Below are 22,418 nucleotides of genomic sequence, written 5' to 3'. Positions count from 1 at the left end.
GTACACTTATGGTGTTATATATTTATATAGATTGCAATTGTTTACGTTGATAAAACAAGCTATGCTTGCTGAGGTTTTTAGAATATAGTCACACTTCATTTTTTAGGCCTGTTGGTACTGATTTACTTTATTTACTAATTAAGTGTGCTACTAATTTGAGCAAAAATAAAGAATTCAGTTGCTCCAAATACAAATAATGGATTCCATGTAATTGTACACAAAGTCTTTGAGCAGGTTAGGTAAGCCAAACACATTTAAAAATGCTGTTTTTAAAATTCAATACTACCTGAAAGATAAATACAGGTTTAAACTCAGTTTTGAAATTCATATTTTCTTTATAATTTTTTTTCCATATCCACACATTTATCTAATACCTTTCCTTTTCAATGTCAATACTGCTACTGAGTATATGAGGCTTCTGGATGAAGTCCAGTAAGAAACTGGAGACAGCAGTGTTGTTCATGTGACTCTTACAGACCCAAAAGTACTACAGCATGCCAGAACGTCCATAATAATAATACCAGTGTATAATACTGAACTTGTAACTATTTGGTCTTGAAGTCATTGGCATAGTGATACAGTACCAGGCAGGATGCCAGAGATATCCAGGTTACAGAGACGCATGGGTTCACACACAGGCTGACAAAATTAGCCCTAGTGCTCCATCTCCCATGGGTTATTTTAGGGATCAGTAGCTCAGCTGGCAAAATGTGCTTTTAAGTCACAGTAGCCAACTGATATAAATTTTTTAAAAAGGAATGGATAAATAAAATTATTCTGGTAGCAAAGTAATAAAAAAGGGAAAAGTGTTCAAAACCTACATCATAATGAGTGACCCAGCTAAAAAAGAAAAGGCAGCTTTATTCAGATTATTTGAGTGTGGCGCCCTCTAGTGCTTCAATTAAGTAATGACATCTAGAGGAACTAGAAATAAAAGGATAGACTGTCAAATGAAAACTATATCCATAAGTCACAATAAAACCCGCAAACATGACTTTTAGAGGTCAACAAAGATCAACACAGTCAAGTGTAATTTATATGTCTTTAAATAGATAGGCTCCATTGTTTCCTGACATTTTAAGGTACTTGCTTAATTTGCATAGTGCAGCTTTAACCTGTGGGCTATGAGCCATAATGGGTCTCAAGCCTACTTCTAGCTGTTCCCTGGATGCTGACATGCCGCAATAGGGTCATGGAGCAAGAGACTTCCTGTCTAATTTAGATCCTGCACTGAAAAGGTTTCCAGCTCCCAATGAAGGGCGTCATTATATCACAGATGGACTGTGTAAAAACATGCATTAAATAATATATTATATCCACCAAAAAATATATTAATAGTAGAGTGAGGATTACGGGTTTTTCTTCTACTTTGAGATCAAAACATTGCTGTAAGGCAAAAAATATATACTGCAGATATCCAGAAATTCTGTTAAAAAATTGTTAATGTAGTTTTTGGATATATTCCAAATAGCAGAAAGAACTCCCTAGAAGAAAGAGGTCCGTGGACAGCAGCCATCTGTCTCAAACAGTTACTCTGAGTGAGTGGAGGGAGCATTGAGGGAAACCACAAGGAAAAGCACTGGATATGTTGGTGAGGCCAGCAACTGCAGACCAAAAATGTGTGGTTACAAAGATACCTGTAGAAAGGTAGCAGGGAGACGTTTGGTTCAAAGCACAGCTGTTCATCCTCATAGTGCAGCTAACATCATTGTATTCTTTGTCTCGTTTCACTATTACATCTTCATTTTATATGTGAGCCTCATTAGACTCCCTGCTTCACCTTTATGAAACCAGACCTTCACAGCTGCTTCAGGCACATAGTCTGCCTCTAATCTCCATGTTGAATTACCACTGTGCCTCCCTTTCATCTATTCCAATTTATTGCTATAACATTCAGCAGGAGGCAATCACCAGATATCTTCTGGCTGAATAATTGGATTCTATCAAAACTTTTTTTTTCTCCATCATCCTCCCCTCTGATCAAGAATAGGAGCAAATCAGCACAGCAGAATGTAAAGTTCATAAAAAACCTGGATGCTTCAGTGATGCAGCATCTGTGACACATCTTGCGGTGTTGCTCTAATTGTGGGTAATGCGCCGAGCACTGCCCGGTCACTGCTACAGGATGTCAAGGGTAGCGCCAAAGGCAATGAAATGGTGAGTCGCTCTTGAAGGGTAGCCTGACTGCCATTTGCTGCAGAGTTTTGGCTATGGTCCCAGAAGGTTTAATAAGCGTAATGGTGAAACTGGCCGTCACAACAGTGTCCTGTCGTTGCTTTTCATTAACAAATGTTGCACCAGTAAATCAGCTGGATAGACTGTCTGAGCACACTTTTCATTTGCCAAAGATTTAGGCTGTTAAGGAGGAATGAGAAGTGGATACTGTTATGCGCAAACAAACACATTCCTCCTCATTTCTTTTAAACATTTACAGGTACTGTTTGGGGAAATTGGTGCCTCTGGAAATTGTGTATTTTTATGCTTCTCCCCGACCACACAGTACGTGGATTTTTCTGGAGGAAACTGCAGAGGAAGGCTGTCCAGCTACCATATTTCAAATTAAGATGGCAGAATGAGATTTCATTTAGTCAGTTTCATTATTTTAAAACCAAGATACTAAATAGATATGTGAAAAGTAAAAAAAAAGAAAACAAAAACAAAAAAACAGCCGTTTTAAAGCGTATGGTATATCACAAAACCTTAAAGAGATGGCCAGTAGACAAGTATACAGTAATATGCTGTCAAACCAAACTAGACATTTCTCTGCTGGCATCCTGCTGCATTAAAGCTCTACATATATCACCTTGACTCACTGACCTTTGCACTTTTTGTTGTTGAATACTATCTCCCATGTGAATGACACAGTTATGTGTCTCATCCTACTTTCTAAATTATTTACCAGTTACATGTTGGGTGCTTCTGTAGAGTGGGTGAACTACTTTGCCATTTCTGCTTCACATTAACTGCTTCAGAAAAAAACAACAAACTTCCCATCTGTGTTCTGCTCGCCTCTATACTGCAGCAAAAACAGCCCAAGTCACTCCCCCTCTCCCATCCTCTCTCTCCCTTTCACCTCCTCCCCCTTTTCCTCTATCCTCTCCGCTCACACCTCACTGCACTCAGGTCCCCATACAGTTCCTGCAGCAGGGAGGTACAACACCTTAAATCGAGCTCTGTTTTGAGAGGCACTGCAGACTGCTGGTTTCCACGTTCACCCTTCTTTTCATCACTCATCGATCCCCCTGTTTTTATACTCCCTCCTGCTCCTCTCTTTGTCCCCCCCTTTCTGGTTTTCCTCCTGCGTCTAATTCTCAAAGCTCAGCAGTCCCTGTCTGCTTGTACTGAGGGAAAAAGTGATAGAGTGAGGAAGAAAAGAGGAGGAGCACAGCTATTAGTGTGCCAAAGAAAATCTAGACCCCTCCCTATCCAACTGATGACGAGGAGAGGTTTTATTGAGTTGCTCCTTAGCCAATGAGCACGCAGTGCCGGGAAATACAGCAGTGGACCTGCACCGGCTCTGATGCTTGTGCTTATTTCACTGTGTTAGAACAATGTTAATGAGTGTATCCTCTCCTCCCTGCCCGATCTGAGCACGCATTAGCAACAAACTGAGTCTCGTTTATGTGTGTCTTCTAGGACAGAAACCTCCCCCAGGTGACACTGGGACCTGCTACTACTTTTTTTTCTTTTTTTGCAATGTATTTCAAGGGTGGGATGAGTCAAAGGGCAGACTATTAAGACTTCTCTCATCTCTTTAAGAACATATCTGACCCTGTTTTCCGCTCTCCTTGGTTAGGAGGAAGCACATCTCTCTGCAAGGTAAGCTGCATTTTCCCTCTATGTCCAAGCATTCTGTTACTGGTTCTTTTGCTGTGTGGCAAGTTGTCACAGAGGCACCTAGCCTCATTACACACATCCTGGATGAATGTAGAAAAAAAAAGCCCTGCACAGAGAAAAAGAGAGAATAAATGGCTCAGGGGTAATTAGAGCAGACAGTCTTAGCACTTCTCCTTTTAATGCAGGGTCTCGTATTAGAGAATCTGCTATAGTGGAACTTTTAAAGCATGCCAGTAAGTCCCTTAATGACTGGTGCGTAGCATCATGTAGCGCTGCAGTATAATGTTACATAATAAACAAAGCACGTATGAGTGAGATAGAACTTGAGAACTGAATTTTATTTCACTGTTAAACAAATATTAATTGACTTTCATTGGCTGATTATGACAAAGATGATTATAAACTGATTAACAGTGAGCGATGATTGATTTTTAGTGCGCAAACATTAAATTGTTATATGTAACAGATTTTCATTTGTTTCATTTTTTTTCATTTTCTCACTGTTTTGTTTTTGTTTCTGTTATATTATTGGTTTGTTTTAGTGTGCGAATGCTCTATAGGGATGATGGTACTCAGTTTAATGTTATACAGTAAAAATACACTGGGAGTGTGTGCAAAGTCAAATTTGCTGAGCCAGCAAGAGTGAAGGGCCCACATAGAGTCTGCAGAGCTCAGTGTTTCAAATGAATCTGAGTCATCTTATTAGTACTTAGATTGGTGAATTTAAGTACTCCATTGCAGCCTTTTCTTTAAAAAAGATTAGATTTGCTTGGCTGAAGGTGATTGAAGGTAAAGCTCTCTGCATTACAGCCTCTGATGGATACTGAGTTAGGAGGCACATTCTTCATGTCTCATCTCCAATATCTGTTTTTTCTGTTTTCTTTTTTAGTTTCTAATCAATTAAAAGTGACTCACGTTTTGCTGCAGAAGAGGGGGAATACTCTCTTTTGCATCGTTTGTTCCTGGGCTGATTATGATGCAAAGGTGTGAACAGGTCAGGTGATGCTGTAGTCTCTTTACTCCCCAGGGATATTATGAGTACATGACAGGAACACTCCTCAGAGTGTGTGCCAAATGAGGATTTTCTTTATGCATTAGCAGAGATGAATCAGTGCATGTGCAGGTGCAATATGTTAGCAGCTGCATACATATGGCGCATTTTGTGCTGCAATAGATGCTTAACAGAGTAACATCTTGTTTTTTGGTTTTTTGTTTGGTGATTTTTTTTTAAAACATGTAAACAGTATACCGAAAGCTGCATGAAACAAAATCAAGCAAAATATCACATTAACATTTGCTGATTAACTGTACATATCTTAAAAGCAGTGGAAGACATGTACTCTTGTTTAATCCTAAGCATTCTCAATAAAATATGCATTGCTTTTTATCCAGTTTCCTTAATGAAACCTCAATAACAACACTAAATATATTTCTGATTACACAGAATTTATACACCATGTAAAATAAAAAATATAATCGCATATAGTTTTGGCAACTTTATGACTTTACAGCCACACATCAATGCTGATTGCAAAATCTGAATAAACCTGGAAAACGAAATCTTGTAACTTTTATTATCCCAAGAAGTCTGTTTTTAATTTACTCTTTCAATATCAACTCCATTGATTTAAATCTGCACATGCATATTTCTGCTTTCATAATCATAATAACATTATTTTAGTTTTATTCAAATTGCATGATGCTTTTAAGATGTATTTTGTAGACCCTTTGTTATCCATGGACATTACATTTATATGCACCACTGACATCACATGTCATTTTTTTTCTATTCTCATCTTATTTCCACCCAGCTCTGTCATTCCATTGTTTTAAAAGCATTTAGACATTTGTCTCTTACACACCTGCATTGTTATTTTTTCTGTTCAGTTTATTAATTGTACAGTTCTTATCATAAACTATAAAAACTGGAAGATGGTCAATGATTTCATTTACCAGTTATCAAATATCAGCTATGCCAGTTAGAAGCTCTATCTTCATATATCATGGATGCATATATATCAGTACTGTGGCCTAACAGAGTCTAGAGTTCTTCTTCTTCTTCTTTTAAATAAACACAAATGACTAAATATTGATTTGTTTGCTTTCTCATATATTTTATACATCTCATCTGTAGGACTTTTAAGATGGTCCAGATGAAGTTGCTATGGTGACTAATCAAAAAAGAGTGACAGATTTTGAGATTAACAACAAGACTCCAAAGTTGTACGACACATTAAAAAATGGTTCAACTACATCAGTTGAGTCATTTCTAAAATGTCTAAAGAATCTTTGGACTATGAGAAGAAGAGGATAACATCAGTGTGTATTGTTTTGCACTGCACAGTTTTTGTTGCTGAAGTAGCAAAGAAGCTGCATACAAAGAGGACACACAAGGACTTGGTGTGTTGTGATGAAATCAGTATGGCATTTCACTGGGGGGGTGTCCAGCTGTAATTTGATGGACGTAACGTATCTATTAAATGGTTAAGTGTTCAGTGTGATTTCCTAGTGACAGTGTTTTGATCTTTTTTTTGTTTGAATATCAAATCAGTCTTACAGAATTTATCATAATTTCACACAAAATGAGGTAGCCCACTGGCATTTGTTGTTCCCAATAACATGTATCACAACAATGTTGGTTATTGTTTTAATTTTTCCCAGAGTATCACATGGGCTCCAACTTTGCAGATTAGTATGAAATGTTTGTCCTCAGTTATTGGATTACTATGGCATTCAAGTTGGCACCATCATGAGGAAAAGATCTACACTGTCCAAAATTTACTTTGTGACTAATTACTACAAATCCACCAAATATTAGAACGCAACTATCCTACTGATGGTTTCTATTTGAGGCCTTGTCTCACTTTTTAATGCTGATAGCAAATGGGATGCTAACCATGTAATTATGAACATTTCTGATAAATTTTGTCTTTGCAGTTCGTAGACTAAGTGATTTGCAATAAATAAATATATGATGGCTAAAAGTAATGCCATGACTTTTTCATGTCAGTATGCTGATGTTAGCATTAAGTTCCCAGCTGCTGTTAACATACTTTTATTGGCCCATTTCCACTCTTACCCGTACACACTCTTCCTCCACCACATTAAGTGCTTTTCAGGCCAAATAGCCTCAAATTAAAGTGTGATATGAAGCACTCCAAGAGCAGGTCTGCACCAATGGAAACTTATCAACCAGACTCAGTTAAGGAGTAGCGTTAATTGTCCAAACAAAATAGAAATTTTCTATAGGTTGGTAAATGGTTTTAAAAATTGCTTCATGCTTTATTCATTTTTAAATGTTTTTATTATGCTAATAATAAAGAACATGAAAGAAAAAAAATAATTAAAAAGCTGCAGCATTAAAAAAAAATATTGCCTGTCTGAATATAACTGGAACAGAATTTTTTCTTTTTTAGAATAGTTTAACATGATCTTAATTTTGCTGTATCCTAACTGGAGCTCCATTAGAGAAAGGTTGTGGGATCTTAAAACATGCTTCTATATTTCTGCCTTATCTCTTAATTCAGAGGACTCTTTAAAAGACACAACTCCACATGGAATTATAATTATCATACAGTGGGAGGTTGTAGGGGAATTAAAATATCCTTAATTAAATATATTAAAATATTAAAATAATATGGTTTTAAATTTGCACGTTTTTTAATTAATTTTTTTTTTTATTCGAATGACCCTACTGGTCTATAACCAAATAAACCAAACAAACCATATTTCGCTGCATGCCATAGCAACCTAATGACTGAGTAAAAGTGAAATTACCTAAACCAGAATATCACTAATGTTGTATTCCTGATTATAGACAGTTGTTTGTAGTCAGCTCCTGATACTCTGAGTTTCCACATTACATTTCCAGGTTTGCATGCCTGGGGCACTTCTGCTGCTTGATGGTTCATGAAATGGGAGGCTGTTCTGCAGTCTATAATCCCCCTCCTGTCAACCTATATCCTCATTCACAGCCTGTCAGGTGCATCAGTGTACATGAAGCACACTCAGAATGATGTTTTTCATTTACAGATAGCGACTTTTGTGTGTGTGTATGTGTAGAGTGCACATGGACCATTTACTGGTACAGTGAATATAAAGAGTGCCATGTCACAGCATGACCTTTGATGATTTTTTTTCATGTTGATAGGCAGCATTTTCACAGCATTTAAGTTAAGAGGAATGTTTTCCAGATATTGCTGTAGTTTTGCTGTGAAAGCTGCTGAATCAGTGTCTTTGCTGGTGCTGCAGTATATTTCCAGTTGAATTCCATCAGTTTAACAGATAACTGCTCAGGGATAATAGGCGAATGACTGGTCTGTAAGGATCTGTTCTGTGTGTCAATACACAGCGCCAATACTGAATCTGACTTCTTTTACTTGAACTTTCAGTCCGCTGGCAACACGGTCAAGAATACATCAGCTTCTTGTGGTCAGTTTAGGCGCTCAAATCAAGCTAAGCCAATCGATGCAGTAACAATGTAGAATACTGCAAGGAATGCAAAAAAGTAGCTCACAGCAGGGCATCCTTTTGTCAAACAAGATATTTATTATTTTTACTGCATTTACTATGGTCTGCTGGTCATTCAGTCTTACACTGGCCAGATGCAAAAGTCTGGAGCATTGCTGGAGCATTACCTCTACTATATCTATTACACTAAATATCTGATCATGCGAAAAAACAGAAGAATAAAAATGATCCTCATGTCTTTTCACATATTGAGGCAGAGTGCAGACCTGTTTGTGAGGATTTGCTGATGAGAATTTTTTTTAATGATGCCAGTTTGTCTTATCCTCTCTCAGCATCAAACCCTTGACAGATCTGGAAATTTGGTGGAGCAGAAAATGGGGGATGTTAAGATTGATATATGATGGTCTTTAAAGATATTCAGATCTTTTAGATTTTAGCAGACTTATATATCCTGTAAATATCATCCTGCAAAAATGGAAGCTCTGTTATGTATGTTTTTGAGGAAGAATAAGTGGGGAAATTATTGCTCTTTGTTTAATTAGCGAGAGTCTACAATGAAATCTGATGTAAAATGGTTTTGAGGCTAGAGGAAATGTAGAGAAGTCAGATGGATCATATAATTAGCTGCTTACTGAACTAGTGCTCCTCCTGGCTTCTCTTTACTCAGCACTGATTTGTCTTGTTGTCCCAGATCTATGCATTTGGACAACTCATCCTTCACTGGTGGTGGTGTGGTGTATTCTCTCTCTTTTTCTTCCTTCTTAGTCTCTAAATGGCGCGCCCCTCCTCCCTTCTACTCACAGCCTATATGTACTAGCGTAAAGTGCAGCATTTGATCCAGCTTAAACAATCTTAAATCTCAAACAATTGGAGCTAGAGATTGTGTGCTTGTTAGTTGTGATGATGGTCTCAGTTTTCCTTATGTACACACTGAATTTTTGTGCATTCATGGCACTTAAGCAATGAGAACTTACAGATCCAGTCTTAGATGGGCCGGACTTCCATCTAAAACACACGAGTCCTGTCTTGTATTCAACCATGTCCATGGACTTTTATTTTTGACTTTCTGTTTCCACTCAATATTTGTTCCAGTTAAAGACACCAAAATGACCCAGTTGAGTTTAGAAAATGTTTACAATGTAGATGCTAATACAAACTTTTTCTGTAACAGTCTCCTTCATCGTTTTCTTTAACACAGTGAAAAGTTTACATAAGGGCGACCACACCAACAGAAAACATTCAACTATGATTTTAATTTCTCCACAAGATTACACGCAGGCCCTCTATGGTTGGTTTCACACTGGACCAGCTGGAGGGCGGCTCAGCTGTGATCTGGTACTATGTTGTTAGCTGTACCTGACTTAAAATTCCCAAAAAAAGCAGATAAAGACAGATGTGTTGAAAAGGATCTAAAACACAGACCAGAGAATATGGCCAGCAAGGCTACAGATTATGACCACTTTGTCAATATTTGTACTATACTTGATTAATACCAGTTTTATATTGGCTTGCACAAAGAAGAGTGTTGGGATGTTGTCACTTTTAGGTGTGAGACTATTTTTTGAATGAAAAAACATACAAACAAGCAACTGAGTGCAAAACTTGCTGCTATGAGCTTTATAAAATTTCCAGAATATCATCAAAGACAAAAATAACTATAACAGTAGAAATACTATCCATCTGACTTATCTGATATATAAAAACTAACTTCTATATAAACCTATCAACTGAGTTGAAATATGGTCCTGAAACCCATTAAACTCTACTCTGCAATCTGTATCATGTAGCTTCCTTGTTTTCTAACTTCTTTAAAGAAAATAATCTATATTTTCTTTAAATGGCTTAAACTTACAAATGATTACATTTCATTATAACTAGGACATTAAGTGTAGATACAGCAATACTCTGTACTTTAAGTCTTCTATTTATTGTCCCCCACTGGGTATAATGGAGAGATGTTAAATTTAGATCATTTAATTTGGATCTTTACTGGGGCATTCCTTATCATTTGCCACGTAGCATTTGTCACCACCAGTTTTTCCATTATTTATTTATATTCTTACTTTTGAACTGAAAACAGCTTCCTGTTGCAGCTGTAACAATGCTGTAAAAGTGGTGAAAGAAGAGAAAAAGTTGCAGAAAGTTAAGAAAAGAAATGCTGCAGACTCTGGTGATAATTTTCAAAGTCTGTGAAATGTGAAAAGGCTTTTCAGTGACCCCTTTTATATTGTCACAGAGTTGTTTTTTTATTTTATTTTATTTTATTTTATTCATATTTACAGTTCAATATATGCTTAAAGTTCAGGTAAAACATGTCTTTATTTTTCTATGAAAAAAATGGAGATAGTGGGTTTATTGACACCTTTACTGACCTAACCATATTAGTGTCTGTAAAAGTATTATCAGTCAGAATTTCAATCATAATGCATTATCTACTCACAGTGGACACCATCAAAACAAAAGAAAGGAACTCAAAAGAACTAAAAAAAAAAAAAAGTATATTACTTAAATGTTTAACAGACAAACTTCCATAACAAGGCTTTACAAATTGCCCCTCCCAACTGAAGATCTGCAATCATTTTTTTGTCTATCATTTTTCTTTTATCCCCCAATAACTTCCCATCACAGAGAAATAGTCTGTGGGCGTGATAGTTGCAGTAGTTTGCCTGTAAGCTAATATACATGGATGCACACAGGGGAAATTTAGTGGAAAGATGCTTTGTGGTTAATAGCTTCTGTTAGCTTTGCCCATGTGAATAGAATTATTTTCCACTAGTAAGTGGATGGTAATATACTGCATTATAAAATGTGCCTTCTATTTATTCCGGACAGCCAAACTTGAAGTTTGATTTTGTTTGGCTGTTGCTGTTTAATCATTCAAAGGACACGTATATCTGTGAAGGTTCTCAGTCATCCAGGTCATTGTAGTCTAAGGAGCGTAGAAAAAGAAAAGTGTCTGGACTTCTTTAACCTCCTAAGACTCTTTCATGGCATGCATTTTTAATTTTTCTTTGCTATTTTGGTTGATTGCGACCTGATGAATTTAAAAACAAAGAATTGCCAGATTTTTTTTTTTTTTTAACCGAATTTTTGTTTCTGAGAAAAATTAGATCCACATATGAGGACATTCATTTTAAATTTTGATAGAACAGTGGCAGTATAATGCCCTTGTAAGCGTATATCAGGCCCTTGTAGAGGAAAAAATAAGTGTTTTGGTCCAGACATCCCAAAATGTGATGTCCACATATGTGGATGCCAGGTCCTAGGAGGTTAAACTTTAAACTTAAAGAAGTCCAGACGCTTTTCTTTTTCCAAGCTCCTTAGACTACGATGACCTGGATGACTGAGAACCTTCACAGACATATTGCCGTGCACTTTGGGAAGAATTCAAAGGACACACACATTTTTCCCAGAGATCAATTAGCTGTCCTCTCATTCAGCACCTTTATACCACACATATCCAACATTGTTTGGTTTAATTGCTCCCATGCTGAGTTTACTGTGCCGACATTTCTTTCATTAGAGCAAAAATAAACAAGTGGACATTTATTAATCACTGCTGAAAAAGTTGTTGTCCAGTGGGTGACCAGAAAGACTCCAAAGACATTTTTAAAAGCCCCAATAGAAAAGAAATCATAATAAAATAAAATAAAAATAATAAAATGAGTCATGGCTGAATTTTTCTCAGCTATATCAGTTTCTGTGTCCTGTTAAAGTGTACACTCACTTTATCATGAAAATTTCACTATCACAGTTTGAACATTTGAAGAAAGTGGTTATTATTAATCTTAATAGTTATGAGAACTGAAAATGCCTGCTGTGAAAATGTGCTGTTCTGATAACTTTGTACATAGATAAAAACAAAACACAGCCATTCTAGAAATTGGTACAGTCTTTGTGTTGTTTTCAGTCCTCCATTGTCAGTGTCCCCAAATCCACAAGAAACGTGTGGATCTGCCTTTGTTTGGGCCACATTTTATCGTACTGCTAGAAAATGCCAAGTACTTAGATCCTCCACAAATGTCAAATATGTATATGAAGCACAGGTGTAATTTATAATGTTTATGATGGCTGCTTTCCAGCAAATTGTGTTTGCAATCTATTGACTGCAAATAAATACTATGACTTGAACGTTCAAGCCAAAAAGGGGAAAACATGTTAAAGTATTTTGCAGACGGTCTTCTACTTGTTCTCTCTATCTGCAAACTTTGTAAAATCAGCTCAAGTGATTTCACTGGAGTGATGGAATACACACTGATATACTCTGTGCCATCTTTGCTTGATTATCATGACCTGCATTGCCATATGTAAGAAAATCAGTAAGTAAAGTCTAGAGACTCACAGTCCACTCATTTTCTCTTACACTTCCTAATCTATTCTCACTTCTGCATTGGCATGGACAAACAGGGCTTAATCTTTATCACATTATAGTCAGGTTTTCCACATCTCTGTGTGTGTGTGTATCTCAAACTTTTATTATTCTTGTTAGAACATGGTGTTAGCAGGACCTGCTGCCTATATGTGAAGCAGAGGAAAAATCAGCATGAATGAATCAAGGGGACCTTAAAATGTAAATGAGTTATTGTTAGACCTAGTCTTGTTCTCATGCAATATGTCAAAGTCAAAATGTCTGTCATAAACAGGGTCTGTACGAGTTGTGACGGCTGTGTAAATGGTAAATGACCTGTATTTATATAGCGCTTTACTAGTCCCTAAGGACCCCAAAGCGCTTTACACATCCAGTCATCCACCCATTCACACACTGGTGATGGCAAGCTACATTGTAGCCACAGCCACCCTGGGGCGCACTGACAGAGGCGAGGCTGCCGGACACTGGCGCCACCGGGCCCTCTGACCACCACCAGTAGGCAACGGGTGAAGTGTCTTGCCCAAGGACACAACGACTGAGACTGTCCAAGCCGGGGCTCGAACCGGCAACCTTCTGATTACAAGACGAACTCCCAACTCTTGAGCCACGATCGCCCATATTTAGACTGTTGTGTTGACAGTCTAAATATATGGTGCATACCCTAATAGCAACATTCCCGTTTCAAGTCTAGCTTCTGGCCTGCTTAATTATTTGGCTTTAAGACTTTGCCCAGCAGCCCTTTTGTTTTATTAATAAAGTGACTTTTTGTAACAAATTCATAAAAGTGCCCCAGTTTTCATCATCTTTTTTCACTTGCTCATGTTGACATTGATGGAGTTGTCAAGGCTTGCCCATCTTTCACTTAGATGAATGACATCATTCCAGCTACTCGGTGTAAAGTGTACACATACACGCGCACACACACGCACACGCACACACGCGCACACACACGCACACACACACACACACGCACACGCGCACACACGCGCACACACACACACACTGTCCCCATGCTGACCAACTGCTACTTCTGAGACACCCAAACACTGCAAGTGATATACAGAGCCAACTACAAGCATATGGTCTTTTCTGTTTATTGTTGCCTGTGCTGCAGTAATGACTGGCCAGAAGATGATGAGTGTGTGTGTGTGTGTGAGTGATAGAGAGAGAGAGAGAGGGAGAGAGGGAGCAGGATACAACGTATGCATGTGTGTATGAGTGGTACACAGAGACATGGCTAGAAGGAAAAATGCCACGACGACAGGCATAAAAGATGAAAGAAATTAGGAAACAAGAAACAAGGCAGGAAGTGGAGGAAGAGAGTTGCTAGCTGACTATTGGACAATCTGCCTTCTAGCTTCGTATTTCTCCATTACACCCCTGCATTGCAGCACTCCCTGCAGGAGCTGGAGAGGTGCAGTTTTTTCCACATCGTCTCTGCTGCCTCAGAGGAGATAAGTCATCTCAACAAAAATGTCCCAGCACAACTCAGCACGGGGAACACGTTGTCAGCAGCTGCCCTCTGCATATGTTTACTATGTGAGGCTTTGATAGTAGCTGTGTTGCTCTTATTGACCTCCTAATGTTGCACAGTGCTCAGGCCTGACTCATCCACTAGAGAGCAGGGATGGAGAGGGAGGGAAAAGTTTATTCATTCACAGGTGCTCATAAAAGAATGCAAGAACCAGGGAGAAGCTGAGTATCCCACAATGCAGTGGGAATTTCCGTAAACCATACTGTAAAAGCACAGTTTTTTGGGGAGGGGTTAAGGGCAGAGTGAGAATTTTGCAACAATCTAGTCACACTAACTGAAAAATATACTGTAACAATTTTAATAAATCTTTAACACCTATTTTAACATATAGCTTTAAAAAAATCCATCCACGATCTTTTAATCTGACTGGTATTATCTTATTGATTGAGCATTTTGTTTTTGTTTCATTGTTTGTTTTGGTTATTTTGCGGCCATCTTGCGATTTCTATTTCTTCATGTCTATGGGAGCTCTAATGCTAATATGCTGCTAATATCAAAAATAAATAATTTATTAAAAATAAATTTCATAAGAATAAAAAAGCAAAACAGTCACTGACTTCTCAGAAGAGGTTTTTACAGCTTACTCATATTTTTCCTGGTTTCGTTAAATTGCTCTGCCACGAGGTGTCAGGCCATATCGGGTCACTCCAGGGAACAACCAGAAATCAAGTAAGAAAAAAATAGAAGGACAACAGGCATATCAGTTTCATGAAGGAGCCCCATGCAATCTAGGGCCAGGCAAAAGAGTGTCTTAAATAAATAATTAAAGATGAGATAATAAAATAAGATATACTTTATCGTGAAGAAAAAATAGATTGTATAACATCTAACAGTCTGTTCATTTACAATCTCCTTTATTACAATGGCTTAACTTAAAAACCTTAAAAAGTGCAGACATCACTACTTAAGCAGTAGTAACTTAAATGCCCTATATCTTAAAATATCTTACACAAATCCATGAATTGGCCATATAACCCACCTAACCTCACCCAAGCTGCTTATTTTCTTCAAAGCCAGATCATTTCTGCTCCCATGGCCCCACTGCACAGCCATTTCACTCTACCAATCCATTAACTTCTAATTAAAGCATTAAGCTTTTAAGATGAATGCAGCATTTTTTAATTCACTCCTAGAGCGAAAATGTTAAAATAGTCTTTTGAAGGATAAGTCTTTTGATATTACGAGAAAATCACAAAAAAAAAAATCAGGAGAAAACATTAAGGCCTATTCAAGCATAATACCGTGGTGACTTATCCACAGTTTAATATTCTATCTAAAAAGAGGAACACTGTGTCATTTTTTTCCATAGCTAAATGCATTTAGCAGATCAAAACTGACCCTGCAAAGCAGAGAAGACAAATGTCTCTGGGCATAACTTTGCAGTTCTCAGAAAGAAAAAAAAAAAGAATATGCTCTGTGATGCAGCAGTTTTATATGAGATTCCTGCCCTCCTCTGGTAGAAGCAGCTAAATGCAATGCAACCTGACATACTGCAAGAATAGCCACATCAAGCCAGGCATCTAACAGATGACAGCTGAACTTAAGCCTTTAGAAAGGTATTTCCCCAAGGAGAGCACTGAAAGAAAAAGGTTTTCAGGCAAAAGCAAGAAAAAAAAAAAGGTTAAATGCCAGAATTGCAAAGAGTTCAAACATGTACAAACTGCTTTAGGGATGTTGAACATTTGAAACACATTTATCACGCAAGGTCGGCTACAGGCACCTAAAGTTTAATTTTTAAACCTCATATGTTTAGTTCTGCATCTGCGTAGGTCTCTGGCTCAAACAGCACGTTTCATTATGTAATAGTTTTAGCTCAATACAGTGGGATATGTTTTGTTTGTATTGTAACTCGAGAAGATACTTTTGTTATCTCCTCACTTCTAATCATCACTGACAAGTCTCCTGAGGGATCAGTGAACACCGGACAAATAGGAGGAATCACTCTTTGTTTCAATTGTTCACTCTGAATGACTTAACAGAGATGGTTTATTCAGACGGTTAAATCATACTTCTGAGATCAGTTGTTAGCAACCATTTAATTGCATGGAGTAGATCTGATTTATAAAACAACAACAAGCAAATAAAAAAACTGCACCGCCTTAAGACTTTTTCGGCTGTCCTAGTGCATACTTTTGCTTTTTATTCCTAACTTGTGCAGGCTGTGGCTTTATTAACATGAACCTCACCCTAGAGTCTGTGCATATTGATCTTTTACAACTGCCCTCCAATACTAGACCGTAGAGTGGCATGCTGCAATCAGCTGTGTGAGCAGCATCACAAATGAGGCTGGGGGAATGAGAAAGATGGAGAGAAAGAGGTAAAGAGGTTGCGTACATAAGTACATTGAACAGAGAGACAGAGAGGGTGTAGGGAAATATGTGATGGGAGGGTGGAAAATGGGGGCGATGGTGTGCATTGGACAGAGGAGGAGGAGGAAGAGGAGGGGGAGGAGGAGGGGTGTAGTGCTGCAGTGGAGAGAAGTGAGAGGAGACTGCAGTCTCTGCTTATGGGAGAGATCAGACTATGTTACCACAGCTCTGAGGAACTGTAACCCAAACACTTATTGATTGGATGGGCCACCCCACGAGGGGAATACCACATTTGACTGGTGAGTTTTGTCTTGAAGATCTTTGTAGATTAAAAATGAGTTAAGGTGCACAACTGGACCACAGTTATCTTAGAGGAATCTTCTCTGCATTTTAAACTGGGTAAACCATACCAACCAAACTGCTTTGGTTGCACTGTATTCTCCGGACCTGATCCTACTTATGAATGAGGATGTGTCAGAGCCTGTTTTTTGTGACTGAGTGATATCGGCCAGTGGTGAGCTGCCGAAATCCTAGGGAGATAAGGACTGAGTGCTAATGGCACAGAGGTAGAAGGTAGGCTAAAATAAGAGGGGAAGGTATGGGCATATGGTATTCTATTTCCATTCAGTCGCTTCTCTCATCACTGCTCTTCTCAGAGGAGACAGAATTAACTTAGGGAAGTTCGGGTAGTGGAGAAAATCATATCTGACTTAATGTTAGGATTTTTTTTTAACATTGCAGTCTCAGATGTGCTTCATTTTAGGGGTGAGGATGGGTTTAGAGACAAATGAAAGATATGGGGAGGCGATGAATAAAATGTTTTTGAAGAACCTTTGCTGGAGCAAAAACTTTATTCATAACCATTATACATTTCAGCTCAGTGGCAGCAGTCTGCATTCGTATCATGTCATGCCCACCACTTGGGCAGTGACTTGACACTGGCCTTGAGCCAACTGGTTATTTGATTGGTTGGTCACTTCAGCTATAGACGTTATCAGTATTGCTTAGCAACAATGATGTGCTTGCCCACAGCACATAGACCACCACTGTATGTGAACAGTGCACAGTCTACCTTACAGCAATAGAAAGTCTGTGCTACAGTGCACATGTTGAGATGCAATACTTATCGATCTGTGGGCTGCAAATCAATTAAGATTGGGTTTTATCATCATTATGTTTGCCATATTCTGACAGTTCACTTTTACTTTGAGGTACTGATATCCTTAGCTGCGGACCACTTCCTTTGATAATGACACATAAACTCGCTGTAGCAAATCTCTGTATGACTGGAGGGACTTTTGTGGATACAGTTGAATACTGTAAATGGTGATATCTATAGAAAAAAACATTAACATCTAGCTACTGTGCATTTATTTAGTGTTTTTAGACTATGATAGTTCTGTATGTGCATCTACTATTTGCATAGCTGAGAACAGCTAGCAATGAGCCACAATGGCTGAGACTCCTGAAGCAATTAATCACAGATGACCAGACCTCTTCTTTGTGCAAGCATTTCTCTAACCAGGTGTTGCAAAGAATTGTGGGGAGCTACCGTATAGTTCAAGAAAGACAATAAACTGGATTCACGTTATATGAGGAGGACATGTATGTACATTTTACAGCAATAAAAGTTTGATGATAATTACAGTAGAAACACTGTAAAATAACAGTGTAATAGCAAGCAAACAGCTGATAAAAAGCTGATAGTATCGTACTTTAAAGCTTACACAATAAAAAGTACCATTTTTTTTAGTTATTACATCTTTTATAGTAAGAAACTCGTGCAGATCACAGTAGATCAACTGAAAAAAAGGTGTAACGCTAGCAAACTTAGTTGCCAGTACTAATTCTATACTTGTCTTACATCCATAGCATGGATATAAAACATTATACCTAATGTGCTTAGCAATTTAAAAAAATATGTAAATCATGTTACATTTTCCTTAGTTGCTTGAACACATCTTAATTCCATGACCTTTTCTCTTAAATTGCTTTATTTCTTTGAATTCTTTACCCTGGAGTGAAAAACAAATAAACGTGGAAACATTAGCAGAGTGACAAAACGAATAAAAGGATGTCAAGCTGCCAGTTATTCTTAAGCACTATGCTGAGTTTGTGGGGCTCATGAAAGAGTAAAGGCAGCATCAAAATCATATTATTTAGTTTTAAAAAAACATATCAGTCAGAGCAGCAGCTCCTAGAAATATATCACACTGTGGTAAATAAGTAGTCTTACTGACACAATTTAAACCATTATGCTCCTGAGATATACGTAGTAATCAAATAAATGACTAAATGCAGTAGGAAACAATCCTGTCCCAGCACTATAATACAGTTATTCATAGTTAATTAAAACTAAAGCAGGTGTTTTCAAATTCATTTAGCGATCTGCAGCACTTTGACAAACAGCAAGCTTCAATTAGACCAGAGCATTGACATTTGTGCTCAGCAGTAAATGTTAGTGTTGTTGCTGCCACCAGCAGTCATGCAAAGAGCAAACAGAGAATACATAACATAATGCTCACTTGGGGCTGAGAGTTAAATTGGAGTTGTCATCTGTTAAAAGAGGGCCCTTCTGAGAAGACACTCATTTTATTAGAGTATGTTGGGAAGTGAAACTGATTTAGATGACTGCCTTCTTATGCTATTTAAAGTCACAGCTTAGATCTCCAGCTACCTCTAACCTGTTAAACATCAGTCTATAAAATTTCAGAATCTATTTTAAGATTGACCTTAAAACATTTGAACTCTTAAGGTGGAACCTTCAACTATTTATTGGTCTGATCATTGATTAGTCGGTTATAAATAATAAAAATAAATACAGATTAGTTGGTTGGAAGAAGAAAACCCCTATTACCAAAACTATTCAGTCATTTACCTTCAAATGACTGAACTTGAGTGACATACATTCTTCATCCATAGGGTTGTGTGATGGCGGCCCAACATTTGCAGCTAGAACAGCTTAAACTCTTCTGAGAAGGCTTTACACAAGTTTTACGAGTCTGATTTTTGTGGGAATTTTTGCCCATTATTCCAGAAGTGTATTTGTGAGATCAGACACTGATATTGGACAAGAAGGCTTGGCTCGAAATGTGAACTCTAATTCATCTCAGTGGTATTTTATTGGGCTGAGATCAAGGCTCTGTGCAGGCAAGTAAAGTTCTTCATCCATAATTCCCTTTCCACCAAACTTTATACTTGACACAATGCAGTTGGACAAGTATCGTTCTCCTGCCAACCATCAAACCCAGACTCACCCATCGGGTTGCCAGACAGAGAAGCGTGATTCGTCATGTCAGGGAAGGTGTTTCTGGTATTTTTCCAGAAAAATAGAAGCTTAGATATGGTTCTGTCACATATAATAAGGTCTATCTTAAGGACCTCTAAAGCTCACTCATCATATATATTTTAAGTAACAATACTGTGCGGTTTGACAAGCAACTGACATTTGCTAATTTTGAGTTAGCAGCTGTTTTCTTCTGGTTCAAGCAGTCATTGGGTTCAAGTCATTAAGATAAACTAATTATTCATCTTTAATGTCTCTCTTTATACTTACCTGACAAAATGATGCTGTTTATGTATTGATTATTCTATAAAATCATTTAACAATTGTGCCATCATGTACATGTACAGATACTCACGTATGCTTTAATTTTGGATAACTTTTTAGACTCTCCTTTAGGTCTGGAAGATCATTGTGTTTGAAGGTGGAGGTGTAATCATCTCAGGTCACAGTTTCACACACACACTAAATTCTCATATCATCAGCAACATCAAGGGCTTTCAACTTCTGTGACTTGTGTGATGAGGGTGATGAGTCCCAGATGAAGCATTGTTTTCATACTCCCCATCTTTCACAGAGTTGAGTTGCAGCTCTCAAGGTCATCATCACTCAAACATAAAATTAAAAATTATAATGGAAAGCTGAGGCAAGTCAGAATAAAATCAATTTAGCAGCTTTCTGGAGTTTTAGATTACTAACCAGTAGGGGTGCAACGATACTCGTATTGATATTGAACCGTTGGATACAGTGCTTTCGGTTCGGTAGGCATGTGTATCAAACAATACAAAATTTTTGATTTATTTTATCAACTTTTCTTCTGACGATGCTGTCTGTGTTGAGCGCTCAGTGGATCTGTGTTCGACTACTCCGCCCGCCTAGGCTGCACTGTCGAGTGCAGATCCACTGAGCGCAGGGCAAGCTAGCAAGACAGAAGCTAAGCTCGTTGCAACATGGCAACTGCCTCAACGCTACCCGAAATTGAACCTCTCCCACCCTCATTCAGATCTAACGTTTGGAACTATCTTGGTTTTCATGTGAAGCATGACCCTGATGGTAAGCGCATCCTGGACAAAAGTAAAACAGTATGTCGGATGTGCCACGCAATGCTCAATTGGTGGGAACTAGTGCATTAGGGCAGTTAGCTTGTTGACGCTGTCCAGCCCCACGCATGGGGCGATCCACGGTAACTCGTTAACGGAGATTTGCCGAGTTATGGCGTTAATGTCATTTTAACAAGATTAACGCTGACAGCACTAGTGGAAACACAGCGAATATGATTGCACATTTACGCCGATATCATCCTAGTGCAAAGACAAGTGGAAGCAGACAAAAACAACAATCACACATGCTACAAACTTTACCTGAGTCATTTAGACAGCGTTAGCACATGATTCTCCTTATGGGGACCTGATATGTTTAATATGCTGCTGAGAATATAGCCCAGAAGAAGCGTATAGTATAGCTTTTATTTTGGAAAGAGACATTTCTCTGTAATAAACTCTTTTTTTCCAAAGATGAGTGATTCCTCGATCAGATAGATTTTTTATTTTTTATTTTGTTGTTTCAGCAACATTAAATTTAAAAACTACTTTTGACTTAAATATATATTTATAATTTTAATAAATGACAAATTAAAAAGGCATGAACATTTTTTTGTATTGAAAAAATATCAAACCGTGACACCAAAGGATCTAACCAAACCGTGAATTTTGTGTATCGTTGCACCCCTAGTGAATAGGTAACCTAATGTATTTACCACCCCTCTTAAGAAGTTACTTCAATCTTTTGCCTCTGTTGTTGGTGCAGATGGCTAAATTTGATTGATGTTCCATTATGACTTCCTGAGTCATAATGAGTTTCAATATTTCAATAGTTTTTCAATATTTTTCACTTTCTTTGACAAATCTTCCATGATACCACTAAAGCAATTTTTGTTGCTTCATATCCGATCTCTTTGTGTTTCAGGGACGCTGTGCCTAGTCTTTGACAATGAAGTTCAACTTGTTCAGACGGCCACAGGCCATGGCAGCGGCCGAGCCCACCAGTGCCCCCACCATGACCATGGCTCCCACCTCAGCTGCCATGTCCACCTCAGCACCAGAAACTTCTGGCTCGAACAATACAGAGATCAGCAAGAATGACATGTTTGAGGAGATCAAGAGCAAATTCTTGAATGAAATTGATAAAATCCCATGTAAGTAATGCTGCAGAGCTTTTTACATCATTCCAAGCATTACAAAACATTAACATTTGGCAAACACCAAAGTTCCATTCAAACTCAACTTTTCCTCGTTTATTTTGAAATCAACAGTGCCTCCATGGGCTTTGATTGCCATTGCTGTAGTGGCAGCATTGCTAATCCTCACCTGCTGTTTCTGCATAATCAAAAAATGTTGCTGCAAGAAGAAGAAGAACAAGAAAGGAAAGAAGGGAAAGGATGGCTTCAACATGAAGAACATGCAGGGTGGTGAGGTATGATGCCTCGCGCTTCCTACATGCTAAAGAGTCAAGGTTATAAGATGCATTGGTGAAATTTTGTCGCTTCTTGTCAACAATAATTTATTATTCAAGTTGTTATTATTTATTATGATAGTTATTGCCCAGATTTTAACAATG

General features: G+C 37.9%; 1 protein-coding gene across 5 annotated transcripts in view; it reads left to right on the top strand.

Annotated features, from left to right (window-relative positions):
- Positions 1-3,474: 3,474 nt before the first annotated feature.
- Positions 3,475-22,418, top strand: part of LOC120718101 (synaptotagmin-2) — a 30,681-nt gene continuing 11,737 nt past the window's right edge. Inside the window, exons 1-4 of one of the 5 annotated variants that reach the window (XM_040006470.1) lie at positions 3,475-3,654; positions 3,797-3,819; positions 21,768-21,996; positions 22,114-22,274. In XM_040006470.1, coding sequence (XP_039862404.1) covers positions 21,792-21,996; positions 22,114-22,274 — 366 coding nt within the window. In that variant the 5' untranslated portion in view covers positions 3,475-3,654; positions 3,797-3,819; positions 21,768-21,791. Of the gene's footprint in view, positions 3,820-16,691; positions 16,819-21,767; positions 21,997-22,113; positions 22,275-22,418 lie in introns of those variants that run through there. The other 4 variants (XM_040006455.1, XM_040006448.1, XM_040006472.1 and 1 more) reach the window with 4 other exon arrangements.

The sequence above is a fragment of the Simochromis diagramma genome, unplaced genomic scaffold, assembly GCF_900408965.1.
Source record: "Simochromis diagramma unplaced genomic scaffold, fSimDia1.1 OVJJ01000320.1, whole genome shotgun sequence".
In the NCBI taxonomy this organism is placed as follows: domain Eukaryota; kingdom Metazoa; phylum Chordata; class Actinopteri; order Cichliformes; family Cichlidae; genus Simochromis; species Simochromis diagramma.
This window is presented reverse-complemented; position numbering and strand designations above follow the sequence as displayed.